The following is a 21456-nucleotide window of genomic DNA, read 5'->3' on the forward strand; positions in this document are numbered from 1 at the left end:
GTGTACAACAATCATTACTATAAGTCAGTATCCTCATCACAAAGTAAAATGTAATGTAAACATCATAATATATATTTAAAATGTTAATACACAAATATTTAACTCAATTATATATAAAATGGCACTGAATTTCTGGCAATAGATTGGCATGAAAAAATAGCTTAATAATGAGAAATTTTCTAAAAACAAATTCTTATTTTACAACAAAGCAGTCAAATACAAAATATGGACAAAAAGTGGCAACTCATTAAAAATATCAGCTTATATATACATGCAGATAGAATTAAGGTGCAGTTATTTAATAACCAATATTAATGGAAAAACAGTTAACACAAACCAAGGATTGCAAAATATAATAGTGGGTAAACAAATGGTTGTTTAGAGAACTGCAGAGAACTACAGCTTAAAAGTGTAAACGTCAAAAGAGAGTCTCTTTTCCTTCACTGGAGGTTTGTCTTTGGTGTACCAGTATCTGTTTAAAAACATTCCTTAGAGTGCTGTAAACATATGGTCCACCTTCAGAATCAGAACTCACCTGCTAGAAGCAAATTTAAATTGTTAAATTATAAAACATTAAAACATTAGGCTTTATCAAAATACAATAGAGCCTTAATTAAAATACAAGATGTCACATGATAAATGAATATGAAAAGTTCAAATTGTCTAGTTTCACCAATCACTGGAATATTTGCTACCATTTATCAAGAGCTAAAATGTCTGTTAGACATGGCTTAAAAAGGGCAATAGTAGGAGTTGAATTGAAAATACTGTTTCTGAATTAGATGTTCAAAGCTATTGTGAACTGTGAATCAGACTTCCTTCTCTGCAAATTTTTTCAGTATTCACTGTCACATTAAAGCATTTTTAAGAGGCTAATTTACATTTTTTCTGATACACAGAGAAAAGCGATTAGTTTCTGTGCACAGTGGAATCTCTGATGCGTAGAACAATTATTCTACATGTGACAAACGCTTGTACATGTGGGCAAAAAACACTAATTCAAAGATCTGTCTTGCACTGTCTGGATGAACTGACTGGATGAATAGGTGTAGGCGAATATGCACTGAAGCTCATGGACACGTGGAGTCATATGTGCATCCTTCCACACTTTGCAAAGGGACCCAAAAGAAACTTTGTACCCCCTGATGAAATTCCTCTCAGAGGCCCTGCTGTGCACCATGAATACATATGTCTTGTCAAGCTCTGCTATAGTAAAGAGTCTTCCTGGAGAAGCACCTCTGTAAGCATGGAGAACACAAAAACGAACATTGGGTGTAGCCATCACCAGTGACCAATGCAAATTCTCTAGGGCAGTTTGTATATTCTGTACATATAGCATCCTTAAGGGTATAAGCAAATTTGCAACTCTCTAAGCAAGGACATCTGAATACAGCAATCTCATACACAATGTGGCCAATAGCTTAAATAGGATTTGTAAACAGCTTCAAGCTCCTTTAGCAGAATCTTGCTTAAATGGGGAACATAGTTAGCCTCAACTGTGATGCATGTCACTGCTGATGGATTTGTTTTAGTTAAACAGAAAGGGTTGCTCTAGGAATGGGCTGTGGAGACAGTACGTGATTCTGGAGCTCACTTGCTAAACTGTGCTTAAGAAATTGCCTTTGTTCCAGGTGTACTGACCCATAACAAGGAACTAATCCCAGACTTTCCTTTTTGATATTATTCTCTGCAGTAAGCCTGCCATGGTTCTGAACGTATCCAACTTTCTCACATAGTGTTAAGACAAATTATGTGGGTTAATAGGACAGGCAATTCCATGTGGGTCTGGGGACTAATTGATATAGAGATAGACTAAAGAGGGTGAGGTTTTGAGGACTTTTTTCCCCCTCATCCTAGTCCTCCCCACAACTCTTGACACTGCTCTAGAAAGATTTTACAACACACTCGAAGGCAGCTTTATATTAGCTGCTTTACATTAAAAGTTAATTTTAGCATGAAGTGTCAGTTTGAAACAGCTGAGGACAGAATGATTATGGCAGTGTACTAGGCTGAACTTCAGTAGTTAAATTACCCATAACAAAAGACCACAGTGTCACATGCTCCTTGCCTTTGTAAATGCTTTAATGGCACGATCAAGAAGAAGCTCCTCAACTTCAGTTGGTATTGTCTGTAAATTCACCACACAACTTAAAATACACAGAATAGTGTGATATTTTCCCTGATGAAGCACAAAGCAGATTATTAGGAAAATAATATTCTCAACAGAGCCACAACAAACATATTCTGGCCACAATCCAACAAAGAGATAGACTTGTTTGAGCCGGCCTAAGTCAATGAATTTAAGCTTGCTTGTGTTGGATGGTGGCTCTTATCTGTTACATTCATATTCAGAAGAAAAGGTGGAATATAAGTTACTTAAGAAATATGTAATTACAAAGGAAGTTATATCAATTTAAATAGATATTTACAGCAGAGCCCACTCTAGAAATTTACTGTAAAAAACTACAAAATCTGACAAAAATGGGAAACAGTTGAGTTATTAAAATCAGTGTGATAAAATTTTTAAATGAATCTATACATTTAGAAAAAATAGAAAGAATCAATAGATAAGGCTTAGCATATACAGTACAACTATTATAAATGGGAAAGAGCATTTAACTTAGATGGCGCCCCACTGGTATTTGTCAGATTGTACAAGGATTAGTTTGTCTTGTTTTGAAAGCCTTTAGATATGAAACTGAGAATTTTTAGACTAAAGAAAATACTACAAAATACAGTGCTTGAATACCCGAGCAAGTGGGTCATCACTAATAAAATCCACAAGCTCCACTCTCCTCCATTTTAATCAGATAATAGGGTTCTAAAAACAGTTGCTAAGTGGGCAAGGCTCCTCCCTGACTCTGCAGTAATTCAGACACTGGTGAAATACAATGTGCACTAGTGTGCTCTCCCTCCAGCCATTATACGTTACCAAGAAGAGAAAGAAAAGATATTAGCAAATGGAAGAACATGAATCATTTAGAGACTAAGGAGTAGATATGGCAGAAGGGGCAATGTATCTCTTACACAAAAATGATCTGGTTCAGACATACATAAAAAAGTGCTAAAGATTACTTTTGAAGATGTGTACAAAGGCTAGGGTAACATGAAGAAGAAGATGCAAAATTTAAGGAAGGATTTTCATGGGGGAGGGTTAAGGGGTCAGAGTAAACATGGTGGGTTTACTTCTTATGCCTGTAACGGTACATACAACATTCCATACATCCGATCACCACTATTCTACAGCCCCTCCCATTTAATTAGGTCAAATGATTTCGAGAACTGGATGTATGGCCAACTCATTACTGAGGTTGAATGGACTGGGGAGGCAGGAGTACCACCTCACAAACAACACACACACACCCCAATTCTAAGCTTCCCTGCAATACAGGCGCACCAAACAGCTTGCACTGCATCTTGTGAGGGGGGCAGTCCTGGAGGTCTCCACTGGGTAAGGGAACACTCATTCCCTTACCCAGTGTAAGTCTCTGAGTCGTGGAGGGGTCTACTCATACCTGTGCCAGTGAAATCACTGATGCAGGTCAGCATGGACCTGGGCTAAGGGATCAGGTTTGGGAAGGGGGTTTGTATTCACACAGCTGCCAAACCCACCCCCTTCCTGAAACCAATTTCTCCCTCCCCCATCCCATCACTGCCCCATTCCACCCTTCCCCCCGCCCTGTCTTGCCTCCCCCACTGACTCACCTTCATCTGTGGCCTCCTCCTTTATATATATAAAAACAAATGTCTTGACTGACTCATCAATGCCCAGCCCAAACCCCTGGACCTAGAAACATGAAATTCAGGGAGTATATTCCTTCCATGACATAAGGTCCCACTAAGAAGAGATTTTTAGAAATTCAAACCCTAAGGGGGTTTTCATGGATTCCTCAATATTTCTTAGGCCAGATGATATATCAACTTGGTTTTTGCTTACAAAGGTCACCCATACAAATGCTTAAAAACATAATTCAGGATTTCGCCTTAATAAACCCTAAAGGGGCAAATCTAAATTCAGGGGGTGAATAACAGAACCCTTCCTATTACTTAGGCCTGGCTGGCTTTCCCCCCCTGTGCTATTGCCTGAGAGAGGCCTGTGGCCTACTTGGAAACTGAGGCCAGACTGGCCCTTTTAACTTAACCTTTTTTAAGTCGGTATGGCAAGGGATAGTAACAGTAAAATAACAGTCATTTTAGTGTTTACTCTGACCAGTAAAATGAAGTGTATTTCTGGCTCACTGAGAAGTTATGCTACCCTAAGATTTTGACAGGCTTTTCTCCTGGGAACTATTGCCAGTCCTTGCTCTGTTTATCCCTTCAGTTGCTGAATCCTTAAGATTCAGTTGCTGAAGGTGGCAGGGATTGACTTGAAGGAGGATTGCTTCTCACATGAACAGATCTATGTGGCCTGCTCCAGATGAGCTCACCCAGCAGCCTGGTGATCCTAACACCTGAGGGGAGAACCACCAATGTGGTCTACAAAGAGGTCATAGGTATTTTTCATGATAATCTTTTTTATTTCTTCATCAAATGTTATATTTTGAATTTAACTTCATCATTTTTCTGCATCAACATGCTTTGCTTTATTCCAACTATATATACTTTTTCTTAATTTGTTTTCCTTTACTTTTGCGAATATCTTTGCGAAGCATGGGTACTATGCTATTATAGCACAAAACCAATTCAAAAATAACAATTTATTCAACAAAAAAATGGATGGAACCATTACTTTCAATAATTACAGGGTGTTGCCTGACATGGGGTAATTGTGCTAAATTTTAGTTGTTCATTGCAATCAAAGGAAAGTTTATTGGAGTCAAAATGGATTTAAAGTAGTTAAATACTGTAGCAAAGCATGGGAGTCACTCTAGTGTGTGTATAAAGCCAGTAGATCGGATGACACATACTCCATCAAATATGCAAGCGGTGTAAAAAACAATAAGCAAAGGGATGTATACAAAACTTACCTTTTCGAGTGATCTGAGTGCCTCTTGAGCATCTATATTATTTATCATCACATCAATATCTTCTTTGGTTAGAAGAGGTTCTTTAAGCTGCTCTATCCAGGACCACATCAAACTACTAAGGATAAAAGGGTCTCTCTCAGCACATATCTTATCCCAGGCTCCATTCTGAGAATTGAGTTCTTTCTAACAAAAATTTAAAAAACCCAAGTCAGTTTTCTACAAAGCAGCTTTGCTTTAGTAATACTAGGGTAGAACAACGTAACCTCAACAAAACACAAAAGTTACCAAATCCACATATGCAAAATGAGAGGACAGGGGCAGGGGGAAATTTCTTGGGAAAATTCCAGTGTGGAAAGTGGTAAGCATTCCCTTCACCTGCTACTCATCTTCTACAAGTTTCCTCAACGCCTGCATTGGGGTTAAAGCAAACATGGGATAATGGACTCTGTATTTGCAGCATCCAATTGTTTTCCAGCAGAAGGAGACACACAACTATTCTTACGCTACAGTTTACACAGATGTGCCATTTGTGCCCACAAAAGTACACTTGCTTTAAGGCTGGAGTGTTTCTTAAAGAGAGAGAGGAAAGATAGCTCTAGCCTAGAAATCGTGCTGCTCTAAGATAGCAAATCTGTTGCTTGTTTTAATCAGAAAAATATCTAATCTTTTTCACAATGTATACTCAAGCACCAGAAGAACCACTGCAAGGAAGTTTATACCAATTTAATGGGATGCTCACTTTCCTCTAAGATCAATAGAGAACTAAACTTGTTTTGCTCGGAGGGCAAAAGTTAGATTCCAGGCTATAGGTCTACTCTGCAACTTATATTTATGTACAGTAATTTTTGTATTTTATTGAATTTTTTATTTTACTCTTTGTTAGTCACCTTGAACAGCTAATCGTTTTAAGGGAGGAAAGGTGAAATATAAATATTTAAAATATATAAAGGACTCCTGAATGTCATGCCCACATTTCAGAAACATAACGTGGAAGTGCTTTTATTAGACCAACTAAAATATCACTAGTCAGCAAGCTTCCAAGTTCTCCAGAACATCAGGCTGGAAGCTACAAACAATCAGGGGCACAGAGAGAGAGAGATAAAAAAGAAACAGCAGGATATGCTGTAAAGCCCCACTATCTGTAGTTTGTAATAGTCTAAAACTGGACTGCAAGAGGAGTCATGCAAATGTAATCCCATTGTCAATATTGTTTCTGGAACAAAAACATTAACAATGGCTATTCCCTATTTTTTTTTTTTACATAATTCTAACAGATACTCAGTTATGTCTCCGCAGGTAGTGGTCTCAAGCAGGGCCCAGGAGAGGGGGGTAAAGGGGGTAATTTGTACCCAGGCCCAGGAATCAAAGGAGGGGGCCCAGAAAGTTCCTGGGACATGTCATTTTCCTATCTCACCTGAACTTGCTGCCAGCACATGATGCTGAAGGCACAACGCAGGCAATGCAGTGGCAACTGCAGCTGCAAACCCTACAAACTGGGCCCAGGAATGCATCTATGACCCTCCTTAACACAGTGTCAAATCTGGAAGGGAACTGGCAAGCTACAGTAGCTCTTTGGATTCCAGTAGCTCTTATGGATTCCATAACCATGAAGGAGTGTATAGTCACTCAAGGACCCAACTGTGGGACTACAGCTGCTGCAGAAGTTCATTTTGGTGCACACAGCACACTGTCCATTCTAGTGTGAACCCAAATACGAAGATACTAAATTTTCTGTAATGGATTTTCTATATTTCAAAGATTTTAGAGAGAAGTATGTTTAGTTTCCATACTGCTTTATCTAGCTGCCAGTGCCACATGATCACGTAGACCTGGGCTCCACATTAAAAGCTTGGTAGACCTGGGCTTCAAAGACTATTCTGGCTGCCAGCACCCTCACCCTGCCCTATTTTGCTCTCCCATTCTGCCTACTCCCATTGCCCCCTCCTCCTTTGGGAAGGGACCCAAAAGAAACTTTGTACCCCCTGATAAAATTCCTCTCGGAGGCCCTGGTCTCAAGTGTCTCACTTCTAATGCTAAAAATTAAGCCATTGTAACCAGCCCTGCTAAAACCAGCCCTTCTCCTTTTGAGTGTACACTATATACTTACCAACTGAGGATGACACTATGCATCTGATGAAGTGGGCTGCAAACCCATGAAAGCTTGTACTGAAATAAACTGGTCAGTCTCTAAGGCAGTGATTTTCAACCTTTTTCATCACACGGCACATTGACCAGGCATTAAAATAGTCAAGGCACACCATCAGGTTTTTGACAATTGACAAGGCACACCGTGCTGACAGTGGGGGCTCACATCCCCCATTGGTCCTACTAATAAATGACCTTCCGTTAAATTCCTGTGGCACACCTGTGGACCACTCGCAGCACACCAGTGTGCCATGGCACAATGGTTGAAAATGGCTGCTCTAAGGTGCCACGAACCTCTTTCAGTTCAATCCTATGGGCTGAAACACACATTCCTCCATCGCTGGTTGTGGAAGACCAGCTGTAAAGAGCTTTCTGGCAGCGTGCTGAGTAGTGTGCTGCTGGAGTGCTGGCAGAAAAGCAGAGCCTTCCTGTGAATGTCATCAGAACTGCAAAGGTTTGCCAAGGCATACAAGATGGTAGAGGAGGGGGCAAAACTGCTGGTAAGGAAGCTGCAGATATGGTAGTGCTGATGCTGGATCCTATCTCCTTTGGCAGCAGCTTTCCCAGCCCTTTCCTCTCCTCAAACTTGTGCTAGCAAAATTGCTTAGGCAAGGAGACTCACTGGGGAACAGAAAGCAGGGGTAAGGGGATTTAAATCTCCCTTCTCTGATGAAGACTCCTGACCTCCCCCCCCCCCCCCCAATACATTTTTGGCACAGCTACACCAGGGCGGGAAAGAGGGCAGGATTGGGCTGCTTGTCATTTTCGCTGCAACAACATATATAGCTACATTCTGGAAGTTTTCATATAACATATATCATTGCTGATAGCCTCAGGATCAGTAGGATGAATTGTTTCTTCACTGGTAGAGTAGCAGCCTACTAGGTCAAAAGAAAATTTAGGAGCAATACAAAATGTGCACTCAGCTGGAGCAAGTCCCTTGTGCTGGCCTGGAAGGATCACAAACGTGCCATAAAGCACATTTGTGCCTCCTTGGACACCAGCTGGCAGCTGAATCCAGCTTCTGTGCTAATGGAGACAGGTGATTCCAAGCCAGCTGAACTCGGCCAGTATGGAAGTCTGTGGGGAGTGGGGAGGGCAGGGAGGAGGCATTCCAGGGCGGGGGGGGGGGGAGGATGGATGGCAAGCATGCCCATGGGCAGGTAGGAGGGTGGGGAATGGAAGGTAGGGCCAGGATCCAACACTTGCGCAGGATTCTGTCCCAGTTCCTGGGCAGAGTGGGGCAGTTCTGGGTTGCTCGGATCTGCACCACCTCTTTAGGTGGCGCAGATCCAAGTAGCCCCATTGGGGTTGCTGCGGCTTTACCAGGGTAAGGGGAATTATTTCCCCTTGCCTCAGGCCGGGCCACATGTGACCAGCCCGAAACTCACGCTGGATACAGCGCAGGCCGGCCAGCCTGCCTGTTCTAGCCCAAGTTAGGATTGCGTTCCCATGTATAACAAAAACAAAGATGTACAAACAAAAAGATTCTTTTTGCTTTTGCAGAATGTGCGTATCTATGACAGACAAGTACACTGAGATAATACAAAATGCAAATACCTGCCACTTTTCTACTTTGTCCTTTACTTCTTCTGCTCCCATAAATTCATTTAGATCAGCAAGGGCTTTGGCTGCCAAAATTCTTCGTGCCTCCAAATTCAGTTCAGACTGCACGACAATATGGGGTATTGTTTCAGAAAGGTCACGGGCCTCACACACCTTTTCAGAGGAGTCCTCAGAGGTCCACATTTTTTTACCAAACATACTTGATTTCCTGGCAAAATTATAGTTTAGTGCTTTTAGCTCCTCATCCTCCTCCTCCTCTTCCTGCTCCTCTTTTTCTTCTTTCTGACCATATGTAAGACCTGAAGAAAATGTCTTACTACGCTGTACTTCTTTGGGATATCTGCTTTTAAGGTAAAGTGGAGAATTGCCTTCTTTTACATCTAACTTAAATGTAAATGTACTTCGAACTAAAAGTTCTTGGTTTATGTCAACTTGCAGATTTGAACAATCCTCCCCATTGTTCTGCAGTTTTGCTTTGCTGCCGAGTGGCACATGCACAGGCACTGACCAAGGTGTCTCTCCTTGCTCAGAGACAAATACAGCTCTTCTTAAATCTGAGTCACTGTAGCTCAGGCGCCTTTTTCCACGACACAGAGGCTGAAGGTAATCAACATTCCTCCTTTTCCACAGAGGATCACATTCTTGTTCACTGGAATTTAAAGGATTTGATCCTAAGAGGGAGAATGGCTCTGAAGTGCTACTGTCTTGCCTTGTTAACTCTTTGTCAAGCTCTGTAGAAGCCAACTGTGAAACTGTCTCTTCAATTTCAGCTGACAGGTCTGGCACAGTGATCAGTTCCTCCTCTATCACTTGATGGTTTTCAGCCAAATCCAATAGCAGCTTGCAAACCAGATGAATGAGTTTTGGCACATGTTTGAGGTGTCTGCTCTCATAACCATGGAGCAAATGCCGCTGCCTGATCAGGTACTGGGAAAGAGTCACTGCATGTGCTTTGGGCTCACAGGAAGCAAAAACATTCCTTAGAGGAATTAAGAACTGAGAAAACTCTCTTACACACAACAACTGTCCCCTAGTTTGAATAGAATTGGGCCTTTTTGCCCTCACAAAAAGGATTGCTTGATCTGCAGTCATTCTTGTTGCAAAAACCAAGTAACAAGCTACCAAAACTCCTGGAAGGGAAAAGACAAAAAAGGGTTGAAGGTCTTAGGTGAAAAGGCTAAAATAAAAAGATCACACAGTAAAGAAGCAGATTCATGTGCTTCATATCATAGCATGACTCTTTCATTAATAATGCTAGCTTGAACCTGCTGTAAGAACCAGAGAGGCCTCATAGGAGCTTTTTTGCTCCCAAACTGTGCCCTATTTAGTTATTTTTAATTCTATTCAATAAACCATTTTTGACATACTACAAACAAAGAAGGTACACACATAAGCATAATTATATCAAATAAGGGAATCAACCAAATTCATTCCTCTCTGTTTTGCCATCTGTTTCAAGAAATTTACAACCCTCTCAAAAGTCCTGGCATCTTCCTCTTTGAAGATGCACCATATACCTATTTTTATAAACCAATAAGAAATTTATTCATACAAACATGTATGCGCGTATCTATAAAATGCTGAGCAAACAGCAACAAAACTGAATAAACTGTCAACAAGATTGGAAATTTAAAAATGGGGAAAGCCTTCTGAAACAAAACAGGTCTTCAATTGCTGATGAAATGAGGTCAGCAAAGGTATCTGGTGTAGTTCTGTAATAGTGCGGTATTTCATCGCCACAAGGGAAGATATTCAGAGGAGGGGAAAAGCAGCTATACTCCTTGATTGCAGCTTTAAATCAAACAAAACAGAAGAGATGTGTGCTGAGGAGGTGGAATGATTAGAGTTTTAAACCCTAAATTAAAATAGTAACAACAAAACAAGAGATTCACAAAATCATAAGAAACTAATAATAGCCTTGCTTGTATCTATCATTTTTGGGACTAGATGGGTACTTTTATGACCTGGCAAGTAGACTGGGAAAGATCTCATGGGGGGGGGGGTTGACAATAAACAGGACAAAATTCAAAGAGGAGCTAAAGGGTTTGGCAGGAGAGTTTAACAGTTACTACCCCTAAGAATGCTATTTTTTCCTCACCCCTCCTAATTTCCCCGTAAAAATCCTAATGCCAAATCCCCAACCTACTCCCAAAATAGAGAATGAAAAGAGCAGTTTGGGAGTTTTGCAAGTCATCTTAGGAGAGCAAAATTGAGAAAAATGCAAGTGTTTAAACCTTTTCTCTAGTCTTTAGCAATGAACATTTTGTGGTGGCTTCCTAACAGAACAGCCTTCATTATAGCCTTCAACAGTCTCTTAATAGAGACTATTAAGGAATCTATGAAGGTTCATAAATTGCCATTAGTTTTCATTCCACAAAAATAAATTCTCATTAAAAGCTGAGTGTTTTTACCTGTTCGGCCAAGTCCTGCATGACAATGAATAGCTACTCTCCCTTCCTGTAAGGCAAAAGTCATCACTTTTACCATATCAAGGATAGTAGTAAGAGAAGCCACGCCATAATCCTTCCATCCAAAGTTATAAAAATAAACTAGAAGAGATATTTTAGAATATAATTATTATTTCTGCAGAAAATCAATGACAACTCAATGTATTTAAACAAAATCAAAAATTTGGGGTAGCAGCCCAACTAGTGCTTTCACAACAGAGAGCTCTCTCCACAAATGGAAACTTCACTGAGGAAGCACTAGGGGGGATGCCACCTGCTAAGATTTGTAATTTTTAAAAAAATCAAAGATCTGATCAGGCTCGCTGGCAATTTTTCTGTGTTGTAGCATACATTTGCTTTCAAATAAGAAAGACTGCATTTCAAGTAAGAATTTCAAAAACATTTCACAGAAAACCTCTGAAGGAATGTAAAATCTGTAACGAAACAGAGTGAGTCATACTGTGATTACTGAGCTATATATACAGTGAGAGAACTATACAAGAACAATGCCATATTCTGTTGGAGACTAACAGCTTCTCTGATTCAATTACGTATCTTTCATAAACAGTATCAATTCCATCACAGAAGAAAAAGTGAATGTTTATTGGGAAAAGTCCCTCTTCCTATGAAAAGTAGAAGACAATGCAGTAGAAAATTATCAACCTGTCAAATGTGAACTAATGTCAAACATTAATATTGCTACCATAAATTCAAAGTCACAGATATTACTGTGCATTCGCAGAGGCCCATTTTACTGATGTCTATGCCTGTGTGCAATGCCTGCACACTTGAGCCATTAATCTTTCAAGGTTGTCAGCAGCTCCAAGTTATTTTCTTTGGCAAATATCTCTCAACTAGCTGTTTTTAACCTAAGAAGTAGGTGGCAGAAACAGCCTGTAAGCACCACACTTTATAATTAACGAGGAACAGCAGCAGGAGCAAACTTACTTCCCGCCTCCATGAAAGCTTCAGGAAGGTAGGTGAAACCACTCTCTTGTTCCAGTGGATTCCCGCAGCTAGCATGTTCCCCAGGACGTTGAAGGTTAATTACTGTTTTTATGCCACATCTTAGGGAAAGGAAAAGAAGATGCATTACTGAACTGCATTACTTTCACAATCTTTCTTTTCTTAGTTCAGAATACATTGTTACCAGCAACTCAAACCAACGCAGGAAGAAAATAATAGCTTTACAGCAAAAAGAATTATAGTAATTCATTACCAATATCTTTTACCTTTGGAACTGCTCGATTATATCATACTTTTCAATAATTTCTGTTGAGGGTCGAGACATGGCTAATATATTATCTGTTATCCTGGGAAAGGGGGGGGGAAGAAGTCAAAAGTTAATGCTATAATTACTGACATTCATAGGTAATGTTCTAAGGAATGAATCATGCCACTTTAAATAACTGTGTGCTTTCAAACCATTAAATGCTTATTAACCCCTTGTAGCTGAAAAAGTTTACATAACAAAATATCATTGGGAGGCAAGATATTGCAATAATAAAAATGTAGAGAACATATTGTATTCTTTGTTTTAGATTAAAATTTCTATTAAAAAATTATGTCACATTTCTTTAAAGAGTTCTTTTAACAGCTTTATAAAATTTCCCTATAAGGAGTAAATTTCAATAAAACATTTCATTTAATATAATTCTTTCATTAGAATCAAATCCTATTATTCTACCTTAACATTTCAATTACATTTCAATATGAATACATATGAAATGTAACTGTATTTAACTTTGGGGTAGAGGTTTGTCTAATAAAATCATGAACTTAAGTACAGACTATTTTAATGTGTTACATAGACAAATATTTTGCACATCAGTCAAAGGTTCACAGAACCCAAAATAAAGTTTACATGCTATATACACACCTAGTTCATATATACTGTTTACAGTTCTTGATACTACATTTCAACCAGGCTGCATGTGTGAAAAATTTAATGCATAAGTCTATCTAGATCTGGCTCTCGTTTACTGAATGTGCATCACATTCTTGACATGTTTATTCAGAACTGTTCCACTAAGTTTATAGGGCTTATTCCCAAGTACTTATGCGTAAGAGTGCAGCCTTAGATTTAAAACAAAAACCAAACCAAAAAACCCACTATTTTTAGAAGCCTAGTAGAAACAAATGCTGTATATTACCAGGAAGAGTAAAGCCCTTTAATAGCTTGCTCTTGATCACTCCACCGAGTTGGATTTTCATATTTGCAAGCCCGGCCACCACATGCCATGGAACACTGCATATGTCCAGGAATTACATGGCGAAGACGTTCACCGACTTTTGTATATTTTGCAGTTGGACGCCTAGATCTTCCTGCAATACACAAACGTGAGACAAAATTAAATCTTTCAACATGCTGTAGTTCCAAAACAAAACTTTAGTGAATGACACTGAAACATATGTGTGTATAGTATATATTTAAAACTGATAAAATCAGCAAGGTTATGAAAGCATAAAAGCTGAAAACTACTTTCTCTTTCTGCAACTCTTTCTTCCAGGTGTCTTTTTATGTAACTTCTTCCTGAAAAAGTGTAATAGTCTTTATCAAACAGAAGCAATTTAAACCTTTTCCTTCTGTCTTATAATGAATAAAGTTGCAACAGTACTTACCTAAAATACTTGGAAAAAACAGTACATTAAGATTTTATAATATAAAATAATAAGCAAGAAGTCAAACATTCACTATGATAAAAATATGCTAACTTACTTTGAACATTCATGTATGCTAAATTATCAGAATCGGATTACACACACATCACTATATAATCATAAATACCCACTATGGCTTTTACAAAGGAAATTGTCAATACTTTACTTTTTCTCTCAGGGAAAGCAGCATTTAGCTCCTCGGGACTTATAGAGGAAATGGCCACCATAACCCTGTGTGTAGAAGTCGAAAGGACCTCTACAACTGAGCTCCGTCGCCTTTGGAGTACACGGAGGAGAGGATCAGAGGAAGAATGTCTCCGACCCTGGAAAAAGTTGCTAAAAATATTCACTGTCAAACGCCTCTTGGGTGAACCTTGCATGGTCATTCACTATTTGCAGCAGTTTAGAAATGCTGTAGGAAGACAAACTGAGTGAGAAATCAGAGTTGCTTGGTACTGAACTTACACGGAAACACGCATCTTTCTGTATGATCTAATGGCAGTTCAGGATAGGCTGATCTGTCTCCATGGAAACCAACAATGAACTCACTGATGGCAGTTACCCTTTTGGCAGCTGAATTCTATATACATTGATCCTGTGTGGGACAAACTGTTCCACTGCTGATGAGGATTAGAATCATTTGAAGCAGATAATTCTGAAATGGACCAGAAGCTCCCAAACAGCTCACCCATGAACACAGATTTCTGGAATTTTGAAGTATTAATTTTAACAACTCTATAGTGGCTTCTTCAGAGCATTCCTGGACAATTTTTAAGAAATACTTTTCAATAATTGTTGACTTTTGGCAAGAGAGACCACAAACAACCAATGCAGGATTGAAGATGAAACTCAGAAGTGTCTGGAGAATTTATGCATGAAATAATTCTTCCGCTGGACGAAGTTATGTAACTTGCTCATTATAAAAACAAAACGAGTTCTACATTTTTCTTTTAGTGATAGTGTGGAAATCAAGCTTTTAAAAAAAATTGTGGAGTTCTGAAAAGCATCCATTCAATCATTTCCTAGCATTTCATTATAAGCAAGGAAAGGTAAGGCTCCTCTGTAAAAACAAGTTATCATGCCATCTAATGAAATATGCAAAATTAGATGTGCATACTATTTCAATGGTGAAGTAGAGAAATATGAGAGAGAAAAAGCTTGAATCTAACAAGAAATATCAAAGCACCCTATCAATATCTAGGGGTACTATTATCCTTTTAATAATATTTCGCCAATCTAAAAACGGATTGTATATTCACTAATTCTGAATCCAACAGTGATTTTTTACATTATGGGACCTCACATCCATACAGGAACATCAGAGACTGTGAAATTAAGGATAACATGCCTATAAAACCACACTACACAACTGAAGCGCATTTCTATGAATTTCTGAAAACAGTAGAAGTTCTTAAATATAGTCTGATGACCAAGCAAAGTGAGTTTTTAACCCAACTGAAAGGTGCTTATTACAGCCCACTCAAGAAATGTGTTGTCTGCTGAGAGCAAATGCATGAGAAGCTCCTCAGGAAGTCAGCCCCATCCCCAATGATTCTTCCCCAAGCACCACACGTTGCGTATTTGCTCTCAATGAAGAACATGCATCTGAAGAGGGCTTCAGTCAAGTCTGCTTGGAGATCTGGTCTAGAGGGTAGAGCCTCCATTTGCCTGAAGATAACATCCACAAGGTCGCCAGTTCGAGGCCACCAGCACCGTGCGACCTTGAAGCAGCTGACAAGCTGAGCAGAGTTATTCCATCTGCTCTGAGTGTGGGAGGATGGAGGCCAGAATGTGAAACCAGATCAGAAAGAAACATCTGAATGTTGTGGTTCTTGGAAGATAGAACCTTCTTTCAATCGTAAAAATCCCTACAGGGATTTAAATAGCCTGCCTATGTAAATTGCCTTGTATAAAGTCTTGAATAAAGACCAAGAAAGGCAGTATATAAATACCTGTATTATTATATTATTATTATTATTGTGAGCATTCAAAGCAACTTATAAAAATCATAAAAATATAAAGAGATAAAATATAAAAATAGAAACATTAAAATCTCCTAAAACCAGTAACAATCTAAAAATCTCATTAAAAGACTGTTTTGTTTTTAAATGTCTTATTGTTTATGATTTATATGTATACACACACCCCACACACAAAAACATAGATGATAAATAGATATAGATCTCTCTCTCAATGTTTTTGTATTGTTTTATTCATAAGCTGCCTTATATATTTTTGTGTGCGGGGTGTGTGTGGGTGTGTATATATATATTCTCCAAACAAACAAACAAACAAACAAACAAACAAACAAACAAACAAACAAACAAACAAACAAACAAACAAACAAACAAACAAACAAACAAACAAACAAACAAACAAACAAACAAAGTGTTCTCCAAACTTTTCAGTACAAGGGCTACACTGTATACTTTACACATTTTTGTGGGACAAAAAAAAAAGTTTTATGAATGAATAAGTTTTACTTGGGTCTTTTTTTGTAATCAGCATGATATGATTCAGAACGAAAGAGAAATACAACAATTACAAAAGAAAGAATACCACGTTTAAACTGAGAAATGATATATTCTGCTCTAATTGCAGTTTCCGAACCATCTTCAAGGGCAGCCCCACGTACAGAGTAGCATTCTAACTACTGTTAAAATAGTCTAGTCTTGATGTCACCATGGCATGGATCACCGTGGCTAGATCAGCACAATCTCCAAATACATTCATAGCTGGTACACTAGCCAAAGTTGGGCAAAGGCTCCCCTGGCCACATCTGCCATCTCAAAATATGGGAGCAACTGTGAATCCATGCGAACCCTCAAGCTGAAGACCTGCTCCTTCAGAGGGAGTGCAACTCTATTCAGTGCAGGAATACTCTACTCTAGTACCTCCAATGTGGATTTCTGAACCAGAAGAACCTTGGTCTTGTCTAGATTGAATCTCAGCTTGTTAGCTTTCATCCAGATCCCAACCACCTCCAGGCAGCGCTCTAAGGCCTCAACAGTCACCTTGGAATGTGGTGGAAAGGAGAGATAGCGCTGAGTATCATCAGCATGCTGGTGACACCCCATTCCAAATCCCCAGATAACTTGTCCCAGCAGTTTCATGTTGATGCTAAATAGCATGGGGGAACCCTGTGACAATCCACACCTCAAGGGTCAGGGTGTTGAACAGGCATCCCCTAGTACCATCATCTGGAACCTATCTCCCAAGTAGGAGCGGAACAACTGCAACACAATGCCTCCAATCCCAACTCAGTCAATTGAAGGACACCACGGTCAATGGTGTTGAAAGCTGCTGCGAGGTCCAGCAGGACCAACAAGGACACACACCCCTTGTCCAGTCTCTGGTGCCAATGCTGGTGCCCAATCTTCAGGAGGTTTTGGGTATGCAATTTCACCCTTTGACATTTTTGAGAGGGCAAAAAAAACACATGACCACAGCACAGAAGGAGTGGGCACTGATGTGGACACCCAGGCTCTTATGTAACTTTTGTCATGAAAGTTATGGTAACAGAGATCCTGTCAAGAAAAGGGGGTTGTAAAACACAGGCTGGACTTTCCAAAGCGTGCTACAAGCCTCAACACCAGGTAAGTACAGGCACCTACAAGACCTGAGTTTCAATGCAGGAAGAAAAACAAGCCACTTCAGTATTTTAGTTAGAATACCTATGGAAAGCTATGGTTTCAGGACATTTCAACTACTCCCATTTTACTGGGATTGCTGAGATGGTATGCAGGAGGGATTGTATGCAGCCTGTTGAATGTTTGCTGAAACATACTTTCAAGAGATCTTTATAACTAATGTTAAAACTTGTCTTTGAAGTTATACTCTCACTACTTCAATTCTTTAAAATATAAACTATTATTATCATACTTATACCATATCTCACACCCTTCCTCCAAGTATCTCAAGGTCGCATATGCCTTTACACTCCCCACAACTCAGTGAGGAAGGTTAGGCTGTGAAAGTGTGTGACTTGCCCAAGATCACTCAGTGAACTTCATGTGGAGATCTAAACCCCTCACTAACTACTACAGGTATAACCTAATTATCCATAGATTTTTATCGCAATTTTATCTTTTATGAGTTTTATCTCAATGCGATGAGAAGAGCCCTTTCAATTAAAGGAAAAAAGTTGTTTAACTATAGCCTCGTTAATGCAAGAGAGGGCAGCCTCTCTTCAATCCATCAATCATTCTCTCTCCAGGCACTCAGAACAGCTTCACTCCAAGGCAAGTGATCCTCCCTTCCCCCTTAGCATGTGAAAGAATGCTAAATGGCAGTGATTATCACCTCCTCCATTCTTTCCCTGTGATGCTGTTCCTAGTGAACAGAGGGATTGCTGCCTCAGAGTGAAGCATATCTAAGTGCCTGAAAAGAGACATTGTCTGCTTGATGCATTACAAAAGTCAGCAAAGCTGTTTTTTAAAATCACTAAGTAAAAGGACACTGTTTAAATGGATTTGCTTTAATGCAATTTTTGCCATCCATGTGAGTTCTGGGAATGGAACCCTTGTGAATAACGAGACTCCTGTATATCACAACAGAAATGACAGTGTGGTGAATGAAAAACAGGTTGCTAATACTGAGCATATCTAAAAATTATGCTAACAAGTTTTTTTAAAACTTACACATCTAAAAACAAACACAATGATTCTGATTTCAGCAATCAAAATAATAACTTGTAACGGGATTTTAGGAAACTATACATTTTGCAAGAATAGCTTTTGGGTTCTTGTATTTATTTTACACCCTGTTAACATTGCTTTCAAAATTTCATGCACTAAAAATAGTATCTTAAAACATCATTACCTGAACTCATGGTTGCAAGATATGCACTGCTGTTCACCAAAGAACAATAAGGTAATTCATTTTGCAGCAATACTCCAGCAGCCATCGCAGTACCTATAAAAACAGAACATGTGCAGTAGTTAAGTTTTGATTGCTTTTTGTATATTTGTTGCACATATACAGTACAGGATCAACCTGTTACGCTTGATCATGGTACGAACACCAGCCCATACATATTGCTTATTTATATGGATTTTTAACCTGTAGGTTAAAAATAAAGAACACATTTTTATATACTGAAAACATTACACATAACACTAATGCTGCCCTGTCCCATAAATGCAAATAAGACCAGTGAGTGTAAGTTAAACCTTGAAATGACATTTGATGAATTCATTCTAGCAACTCTTCTGTCAAGATCTGTCTTTAGATTTATTATCATCATTATTTAGAATATTTATATACTGCTTTTAAAACAACAAAGTGGTTTACAAAGGATAGATAAGTGGCCTCTTGACCCAGGGTCCACAATCTAAGAGAGCCACCAATGAATGGCCACTGCAAAGGTGAATATGCTGGGGTGAATAGGAACAGTTACTTGTAAATAAAAGAGGTCCAAGAAGCACTTGCCAAGGTGCTCTTTACCCAGCTTTACAAAAAAAATTTTTAAATAACCATATGACCCAATATATTTAGGGCTTTCACAACAAACCAATGAAACGCAAATTATGCCTACCACACTGAAGTAGCCTGCATAGACTCTAGAGAAGGGGCATTGTTTCATACAGTTTGCTAAACAGCATTCATGGTGTCCGCTGAGGAATGAAAGTGACATCATTAAGTAGATGGTGGCCAGAAAAAAGCACTTAGTTCTCACATAGGAACTCATTGGCAACAAATGACAGAAGAGGAAGTATGGTAATTTTGATCATATTTTCAAACTATGGGAGAGTCCAATTTTCACATGAGCCACCCTTTCAACCAACGTTACCACTTCTGTCATGTCATTTCACAGCTCAGCAGCTGAGAGGTGCTCTGCAAAGTGATGTCTTGATCCTTGTCTCTCCCTCCCAGTGCCTCAGCAGCAGCACTGAGTATGTGACCTGTGGACTTTGTTTGGTTTAGAACACTGATGTAATATGATCCTATACAACTTATCCCACTGATGGCTCAACTTATCCTACTGTCACAGGCCATTTATGACAGCCATTCTATCGATCCACTGTTGTTAATGGTCCTCTGACGCCACAAACGTCTTGCCTTTCCAAATGCAAGAGCCATAGCCAGTGGCTCTGCACATATGCCAAAATCACTTTACTACCAGCCAAGATAAGGTGGTGGAGGGGGATTCATGGGCAGTGCGGGGTGCGGAGGGCAGACTAGGGGGAGTTATCTCAGTGGCAAAAGCATAGGCCAGATTCTATTTCCAATTTTCCAACCCGCCCTGCCCCCTTCTCTCCCGAGATTTTTGCCAGCAAAATTGCTGGTGTAAGTCTGAGGAGACACACAGGTGATTAGACATCCTACCGGGAGGTAAGTAAAAAAGCTTTTTATTTACCTCTCACTGGCCATCTGATCACTCCCCCACCATAGCATGCAGCACATGCTCTACTGGTGTGGCTGTATGCTATGGAGTGGCAGGGGAGAGGATTGAGCTGCAAGTGAATTACCATCAAGTTCTGTCCAGCTAAAGCTCCAAGACAGATAGACTTGCCTAGGACGTATCCTAACATACATCCTAGCACTGAGGGAACACAGGTTTAATGAAATACAAAAGGGACTATGAATAAAACACAAAGGGCACAATCCTAACCAGGTCTACTCAGAAGTAAGTTCTATTTTGTTCAGTGGGGCTTACTCTCAGGAAAGTGTGGTTAGGATTGCAGCCAAAATCAGTAAACATCCCCATAATGATCTCCTCCCACACACAGTAATCAGTCCCCTAAAGTCAACAGGTGAGGCCCTCATAGCCCACCACTGATGGAGGTGTAGTTGATGAGAACAAAAGGATGTTTCTGTGGTGGCTCCTGTTCTGTGGAATTCACTGTCATGAGAGATTAGGTTGCCCTCCCCTTTTTATTTTCAGTTTGTTGCCTGCTAAGAACTTTTTTTTTTTACCCAAGCTTTTGAATCTTTCCTTAGTGATTATAGCTCTGCCGTTTAGTTTTTGGGATTTTCTTGTTGGGTGCGATTTCTTATGGGGTTCTGTTGCTGCCATTTTTGTGTGTTTGATTTTAATTTAGTTTTCACAGACTATTCTGGGTGCCCCCCATTTGGGAGGGTAAAGGTGGGATACAAATGTTTTCAAATAAACGTATTATACTCAAAATTATATTTAATCTGTATGTCTAATTATTAATTAACATGCATAAGAAATAAAGAAAATTACAGAGATTTAGTAAACTTCTCTCTTTACCATATTGGTACTGTAATTAGATATTTTCAGAATTTAGAACTTTTCTTCCCACCCTTTCTCCTTCCATCCCAAACAGCTATTTTCTCTTTGACATCGGCAATCCTTACTTCATTGTTTGCGTCCTTCCAGAACACACACACTTAAAAAACAAATCTACAGATGAACTTATCAGTCACCTGTTCTGAATTCTGAGTAATACTCAGCTTCTGCATTTATAACAAAAAGGAAAGTGGGATGACGAACCTCAGTGGAAAGAGGAGCTCTTTAGAGCTCCACTTGCATATCCTCCGTCAAAATGTGACAAGAAAACAAAATTCCTCATGCACAATTATCTCTATACAAAAGTGTTTCATCTTCACTCACTCAGTCGTGGGCTATTCAAACTTGCTAGGTTTCTTCAAAATACATTACTGAAATCTGATACATGTATTTTCTACACATTCTGATGAAGAGC

General features: G+C 39.4%; 1 protein-coding gene across 1 annotated transcript; it reads right to left on the reverse strand.

Moving 5' to 3' along the window:
• Positions 1–295: 295 nt before the first annotated feature.
• Positions 296–18692, reverse strand: PTPDC1 (protein tyrosine phosphatase domain containing 1). The gene is made up of 9 exons (XM_066616357.1): positions 18608–18692; positions 13279–13450; positions 12358–12438; positions 12074–12192; positions 11090–11227; positions 8673–9808; positions 4968–5150; positions 2069–2179; positions 296–535 (listed from the first exon to the last, which is right to left on the reverse strand). The coding sequence occupies exons 1-9, from the start codon at positions 18690–18692 to the stop codon at positions 419–421; spliced, it is 2142 nt and encodes a 713-aa protein (XP_066472454.1). The 3' UTR covers positions 296–418.
• Positions 18693–21456: the final 2764 nt, after the last annotated feature.

This window comes from Tiliqua scincoides, chromosome 2, assembly GCF_035046505.1.
Source record: "Tiliqua scincoides isolate rTilSci1 chromosome 2, rTilSci1.hap2, whole genome shotgun sequence".
Lineage (NCBI taxonomy): Eukaryota > Metazoa > Chordata > Lepidosauria > Squamata > Scincidae > Tiliqua > Tiliqua scincoides.

Bases quoted from the DNA above. Each gene is read 5' to 3' on its own strand.
- PTPDC1 (XM_066616357.1), bottom strand. From the start codon at position 18,692: ATGGCTGCTGGAGTATTGCTGCAAAATGAATTACCTTATTGTTCTTTG. The intron at 5,151-8,672 runs GTATTTGCATTT...AATTTTTGTTAG, and splicing joins ACAAAGTAGAAAAGTGGCAG to AAAGAACTCAATTCTCAGAA. The intron at 2,180-4,967 runs GTAAGTTTTGTA...GTGCTTCATCAG, and splicing joins CACTCAGATCACTCGAAAAG to GGAAAATATCACACTATTCT.